The following is a 7,612-nucleotide window of genomic DNA, read 5'->3' as shown; positions in this document are numbered from 1 at the left end:
TGTGTGGATACAGGCTCCAGAAGGGTTGAGGAAGCATGTGTAGTGTGTTCATCAAAGTGTGGAGTAACAGCTTGTTGTTGTGTCTCATTCGTACCCATATGCACTGGTGGTGGTGAGGTGGCATTGCTCCTATTTCTGGTATCTTGGCTATCATAGTGGAATCGCTTATATGGTACCCATGGACCTCAGTATTGCCACTGACTGGGGAAGGGCATAGGTGGTGCCATCCACGGGTTTGTATACCAGGGAGGGAGGTCTCTGATTAACAAAGACCCAGATTTTGTGTGACCAGTGCTGATTTGGCTCTGTGACTGGGAGAACTGGTATGGTGAAAAGTCTCCCTGCACTATGGCTTCCTCATCACTAGAAAAGGGAGATACAGCTGGAGACAGGTGTCCGGACTGCTTGTGAATGTCCAAAAGAAAAATAGGTGTCAAATAGAGGTAACTGTAGGTTAGGTGACACCTTGTAGGTCCGGTGAATGAATGAACTGCAGTGCTGGAGAGGCTGCGTGAGAGAAACCCTCCATTAGGAGCGCCTGTGGTGCTGAAGGGTCATTTGGCACCAACGTTCTCTGCACCGTAGCGCTCAATGCATGCGCTGAGGTCAGTGGTGCCGGGGAGGTAAGCACAGCCCATGTCTGTTCCGGCAAGGTCCTCTGTGCTGGCACCGTGTCCATTGCGGTGCTGAACGGTGCCATGACAGAGGCGGGCAACTGGAAGCCTGAAGCCTCGGCACCGGGAGCTTGTGCTGTTGCCGCAGCCAGAGGCGGGATTAGCGCGATGCCAGAGGAACCCAGCGCATCAAAGGTGCTGAGCCGAGAGAAGGTCTGTATAGAAGAAATAGACCTGCTTGGTGACCTTTTTGCTTGCAATGTTTCCCTTCTGGGTGAGGGAGGCGGGCGTTTTCTCTTTTGTCCTTTTTGGAGGCGGGAGGGCTGTGGTTCACTGAGGAGCTCGTACCTGGGTCAGAAGCAGGTCCAAGTGACTTCTGCCCAAGAATCATTTTCAGGTGGAGTTCTCTGTCTTTACGTGCCCTGAATTTTAATTTGGAACAATGGGCACATTTTTGAGGAATAAAGGACTCCCCCAGGCATTTTATACACTGGGAGTGACCATCCGAGATAGAGATGGCATCCCTGCACATAGTGCACAGCTTAAATCCTGGGGAGCCAGGCATATTAGCATCAGCTGGAGGCTGAGAGGAACAAGTGGGAACGATTTTTTTTTTAAAGGGATGTACTTATCTAGTAACTAGAGTGCTAAACTAAGGGGAAAAAGGATGTAGAACGGGTAAGAGAAAAAGTTTTAATGAGTCTGCTGTAGGTCCGACTCCTGCCGGGGATGGTAGAAAAGGAACTGAGGAGTTCGGCCAAGCATGCGCACTATTAAGACAAGACTGGTATGTGAGGCAGGCTCTGCACATGTGCGGACAATAAGGGTACTGCTGTAAAAATCTCCGAACAATGGCACAGGTTGCAGCAACACCTACAGTGGGGCACCCACAGCGACACCTCTTGAAGAAGAAGTATGTAAATTGTAAAACAAAACATTTTATTTAAAAACACAAACTTGACATCCACTCAAGTCCTCTGAGGATAAGTGCTTTTGCTTTGGTTTGGGGGATAGATTCTAGAAAATTATAAAAATCGATCAATCATGGTTTAAGTGATCACTTCTGAATGTGCACAGCTGACATCTTTTAAGATTTCATAAAGTTAGGTCCAGTCTTACTCACAATGAATAAATACCCGCTTTTCCATGAGTAGTCAATTTTCTTCAGAGTGACTACTCAGAATAAGCATGGGTAAGGATGGTAGATCTGATCTTTAATGATGCCCACACTGGTAACACTGCACATTTTCTATACCTAATCAAAGAAGGAGACTAGATAAGGACAGAAGATGCAGCACATACACTGTTGCTAGCACAATATGTTTGACTGAGATTATTTCCATGAAAGAAACCAATAAAATAAAATTCTGAACATCCAGGATAGGAGAAAATGTTGAACATAAGCAATTTAAGGCTTCTTGCATTCTAAAATACTTTGCAAATTCTAAGATTTAATCTGGAAAATAAGTTTCTCTCTTTTCACATTGCAAAGAAACAGTTATCACAATATAAACAGATATATTACTATTTGTTTAAGTTTCAGAGAAAACTCTCATCACTATGTCCACCCTTCTTCTCTCCTTCTGGGAACATCCAAAAACTTAGAAATTAAGGAAGATATTGCATACAGGTGAGCAAGCAACAACATTTGTTTTTGGGTAAAATTTCACAAAGTTTTAAAATAGTTCATTTTGCTTTTTAACTTTCAAAAATTTACCTTTCCAAATTTCAGATACATCAAAATTCAAACTCTCTTTTTAGTGGGAACATTGGTATATATACCGTTACATGAATGCCTCCCCCTGCCCCCAAATGCTTTTTTAAATTCAGTATTGCCAAAGTATTTCCACATATAAATTTGGCTCAACTAAACGACTGGGAAATTTACCCCTTTGTCACAAAGATGTATGTATTATATATACTCGGCTGTCAAGCGATTAAAAAAATTAATCGCGATTAATTGCGCAATTAATCACACTGTTAAACAATTGAATACCATTTATTTAAATATTTTTGGATGTTTTCTAAATTTTAAATATATTGATTTCAATTACAACACAGAACACAGAGTACAGAGCTCACTTTATATTTGTTTTTATTAGACATATTCGCACTGTAAAAAACAAAAGAAATAGTATTTTTCAATTCACCTAATGCAAGGACTGTGATGCAATCTCTTTATCATGAAAGCTAAACTTACAAATGTAGAATTATGCACCAAAAAAACCTGCATTCAAAAATAAAAGAATGTAAAACTTTAGAGTCTGCAAGTCCAATCAGTCCTACTTCTTGTTCAGCCAATCACTCAGACAAATAAGTTTGTTTATATTTGCAGGAGATAATGCTGCCCACTTCTTGTTTACAATGTCACCTGAAAGTGAGAACAGGTGTTCTCATGGCACTGTTGTAGCCAGAATCACAAGATATTTATGTGCCAGGTGCACTAAAGATTCACATGTCCCCTCATGCTTCAACCACTATTCTAGGGGACATGCATCTATGCTGATGACAGGTTCTGCCCGATAACAATCCAAAGCAGTGCAGACCGATGCATGTTCATTTTCATCATCTGAGTCAGATGCCACCAGCAGAAGGTTGATTTTCTTTTTTGGTGGTTTGGGTTCTGTAGTTTCCACATCAGAGTGTTGCTCTTTTAGAGTTCTGAAAGCATGCTCCACACCTCATCCCTCTCAGATTTTGGAAGGCACTTCAGATGCTTATACCATGGGTCGAGTGCAGTAGCTATCTTTAGAAATCTCACATTGGTACCTTCTTTGCGTTTTGTCAAATCTGCAGTGAAAATGTTCTTAAAATGAACAATGTGCTGGGTCATCTGAGACTGCTATAATATGAAATATATGGCAGAATGCGGGTAAAACAGCGCAGGGGACATACAATTCTCCCCCAAGGAGGTCTGTCACAAATTTAATTAACACATTTTTTTAATGAGAGTCATCAGCATGGAAGCATGTCCCCTGGAATTGTGGCTGAAGCATGAAGGGGCATACAAATATTTAGCATATCTGGCATGTAAATACCTTGCAATGCTGGCTAGAAAAGTGCCATGCAAATGCCCGTTCTCACTTTCTGACAACATTGTAAATAAGAAGTGGGCAGCATTATCTCCCATAAATGTAAACAAACTTGTTTGTCTTTGCGATTGGCTGAACAAGAATTAGGACTGAGTGCACTTGTAGGCTCTGAAGTTTTATATTGTTTTGTTTTTGAGTGCAGTTATGTAACAAAAAAAGTCTACATTTGTAAGTTGCACTTTCACGATAGAGATTGCACTACAATACTTGTATGAAGTGAACTGAAAAATACTATTTCTTTTGTTTATAATTTTTACAGTGCAAATATTTATAATAAAAAACTATATACACTTTGATTTCAATTACAACACAGAATACAATATATATGAAAATGTACAAAACATCCAAAATATTTAACAAATTTCAGTTGGTATTCTACTGTTTAACAGTGCAATTAAAACTGCGATTAATCACAATTAATTTTTTTAAGTTAATCATATGAGTTAACTGATTAATCGACTTCCCTAATATATACAGATAGAAATTTTCCAGCCTATATTAAACTTTTTTCCACAAGTAAGTTAAATTGACTTTGTTCTTTAAGAAATCCCCTTCACTAGATGTTCTGTGAGTAGAGCCAAGTTGATCTTGCTACAGCTATTTTCTGCATGCATTATAAATCAACATATTTTCTTTTAAACAGATGTCCATTAGTCTAAAGTTGTTTTCTGTTTTGATAGCTCTGAGCCTACAATAAAACCTGCATACAGCAAGTCCCAGGATCAAGGTCTGGTATTGTACTTTAACATAACTTGATCATTGATTAACACCAGTTAGCCTCTTCTTTTGGAGTAACATCAGCAAGGACGGATGTAGCAGAACAGTTTTGCTACCATTCTTATACAGTTACATAGAAAATTTGTATATCGTTGGTGTTACTGAGCACACTTACTGTGGCATAGCTCCAGATTTTGACTTGAAAACTAAACTTTCACTCTCAGAATCTGTTGAGCTGACACCTGGGGGGGAAAAAAAGGGTGTATTCAGTATTGTTATACACTCCCCAATCTCCACTATGCTTAATTTCAAAAGTAAATACTATACTTCTTTAGTATTATTCTGAAAGCGTTACACTGAATTGACTTATAGGATGTAGTATAAGTGAAATCATTTCAATGCAGAGCTGGAAATTCTTTTTTTGAAAAATATTGTAGCTTTTCTTATTGCCTGACATGTCTTTATGATCTTTAAACAGTTTGGAAGTCATAACTGTGCTGATATAGATTATTAGAGGTTAATTGCTAATTTAATCACAAATTGTTTTTCCTTGGTTTTTCACTCCTTCACATTAAGGCAAATTAAGCAAAAAACCTCTGGTTACCTACATGCACGCTATTTTTCCTAAAAAGATGAGTTAATGGCCCATATTCATTCCTACCTGGTTTAACATCATGGAAGTCTTTGGAGCAGTGGCAACAAGTGGGAGGAGGGGCATGTGGGTCACTTGTCTCCCCCCCTCCCCCAATTTGCTGCTTGGCTAGTCCTAAACATGCTCATGTGGACTGAGCATGCTCAGTAACATTGCTGAAGCTGGCTGCCTTCACTTTGTCCCTCCTCCCCCCCCCCCACTATCAGCAGGTATGAGTCATCTCTGCTTTAGAGATATACCTAAAATGAATTTGGTACAGTCAGATTAATTGTTTAAGGGGATGCATTTTTTAAATCCATTCCACGAAAGGGAATTTAAGGAATTTAAGAAATTTAAGGAAGCTGCTGCTGTATGCTACTAAAAAAAATAATACTATGCATGCTAGACAAGATTCCTGAAAGAATCACTTACTGTGCTATTAACGTATGTAAAAAAAAAGGGGGGGATGTGTGTGACTTTTCAATGTCTTTGTGGGTCAAACAAATGCAGAGTGAAATCTATAGGCCACTAACTAGAGCTTTTTCTAACAATTCATCTGGGATTTCCATTGTCCGCAGTTCATAGCAAGAATGATAGCAAATGATACACTGTAGCTATTAAAGTTATATTAAATAAAACTGCCAGTAGAGAGGAGGAAATTTCATTCTACTTAATTTAACGAAGAGAAGGTTAAGGGGTGACTTGATCAGGTTAAGGGGTGACTTGATCATAGTCTGTAAGTATTTACATGGAGAACAAACATTTGATAGCAGGCTCTTCATTTATCTGACAAATGTGTAAAAAAAAAAGATCCAATCATTGGAAGTTGAAGCAAGACAAATTCACACTGGAAATAAGGCACATATTTTTTAACAGTAAGGGTAATTACCTTATAGAACAATTTATGAAGTGTTGTGCTGAATTCTCCATCACTGACAATTTTTAAATCAAGATTGGATTTTTTTTAAATGTTGTAGTTCAAAAGGAATTATTTTGGGAAAGTTCTTTGGCCTGTGTTGCATGGGAGATCAGCCTCGATTATCAAAATGGTCCCTTTTGGCCTTGGACTCTATTATTAGCTATGAATAATTAGTGTGGCTATACTTTTGATAGATTAGAGAAAGAGGTGATAATGGAGCAAGATCTGGATATATATAGACCTGGGTTTCACCAGAGGCTCCATTTGATCTCACAATGAAAGAAACTATATTACCTAACATATACTGTTTTTTAAAATTAAAATGTCAGCATTAATTCAAGATTTCCAGTAAAGCATTGTGACAGTCTGTATCTTTATTTTCACCCTTTTTACAAAACTATGATAAATTTTGTACAAAGTATGCCTTGAGAGTTATCATTTGAAAGCTCATAATTTGCTAATCATTATTGTCCTAGTAAAATATGTGTGGCAACATTGTATGTAAAGTTATAAAATTCTAGTTTAAAACATGTTCCAAGTCTGGGGATACAGATTCAAACCAGTTCCCCAGAGACAACAAGCTAGCCAACACCTCAGCTAGGTGTCAACATAATCAAATGGACCACCACCTGGTTAAGCAGCTATTCTTTGGCAGGAAAAAGGGTGTAAGCAGGAAATTTACATGTTGGCAAAGAAACAGACTGGCTGTTGTTTGAACTCCAGCTGGAGTTGATTTTCAAAGAAGAGAAATGCTATAAGAAAGGGGAGTAAACTCCTCAGATTACCTCTCTCTCTCCTCATCTCTACTCACTGCATCAACACTTAAAAGACAAAGGAAACATCATTGAACTGGGGGAGGGGTTCTGGCTGAAAGGAATCCAGCCAGACTGCTGTAAGCATGTGGTGACAGAAACCTTTTGCTTTAAATTCACTCAGCTTGTTAAGTTAGGTATTAGTTTGTGTTTTACCTTTTATTTCTTTGTAACCAATTCTGACTTTTATATCTCCACTTGTGATCACTTAAAATCTGTCTTTCTGTAGTTAATAAATTTGTTTTATCTAAACCAGTGTGTTTGGGAACTTCATTTGAAATAACAAGATTTGTGCACATAATTGTCTTTAAATGAAATGACGGACTTTCTATAAGGTTGTATTGTCCAGGAGGGTACTGGGCAATACGAGATGCACATTTCTGGGGACAAGTCTGGGGAAGAGAATTTGCTGGTGTCACTCTGTAATATGGCTGGCTAGCTATAGCACTCATTCAGTATATCTGGGGGTCATTTATATGCTGGAAGCTGTGTGTGGGCAGACCAGGAGTGGTTGCTCTCACAGTGAAGCAGCATAAAAGGCATCCCAGATTGAAGAATTGAGGGACACAGCTGTTCAACAGTCCAGACGGTACCCTGGGTAATGTCACAAGCATGTTTAAAAAAACTGGTCATAATGCCCAATGCATTGCTATTGCATCAGGTTGATTTTTAAGCTTTCATCTGTCTGTCAAGTAAGGCTTTACACCAGTAAATATAAAAATATTTGTAGCAATGACACCATCCTTCTATATCCACATACTTACACTTGTTACAGAATGGCAAAGAGGCTTATCCTCCTGCTGGTTTAAGTGAACAGGTGTGGCTCA

General features: G+C 38.7%; 1 protein-coding gene across 3 annotated transcripts in view; it reads right to left on the bottom strand.

Annotated features, from left to right (window-relative positions):
* PALLD (palladin, cytoskeletal associated protein) overlaps positions 1–7,612 on the bottom strand; it is a 346,573-nt gene that overhangs the window by 211,801 nt on the left and 127,160 nt on the right. For all 3 annotated transcript variants that reach the window (XM_074951119.1, XM_074951117.1, XM_074951118.1), the window contains exon 4: positions 4,599–4,665. In XM_074951119.1, coding sequence (XP_074807220.1) covers positions 4,599–4,665 — 67 coding nt within the window. The remainder of the gene's footprint in view (positions 1–4,598; positions 4,666–7,612) is intronic.

Source organism: Natator depressus, chromosome 4 (assembly GCF_965152275.1).
Source record: "Natator depressus isolate rNatDep1 chromosome 4, rNatDep2.hap1, whole genome shotgun sequence".
Classification (NCBI taxonomy): domain Eukaryota; kingdom Metazoa; phylum Chordata; order Testudines; family Cheloniidae; genus Natator; species Natator depressus.
The sequence above is the reverse complement of the archived record's forward strand: the minus strand, read 5'-3'. Positions and strand labels throughout refer to the sequence as shown.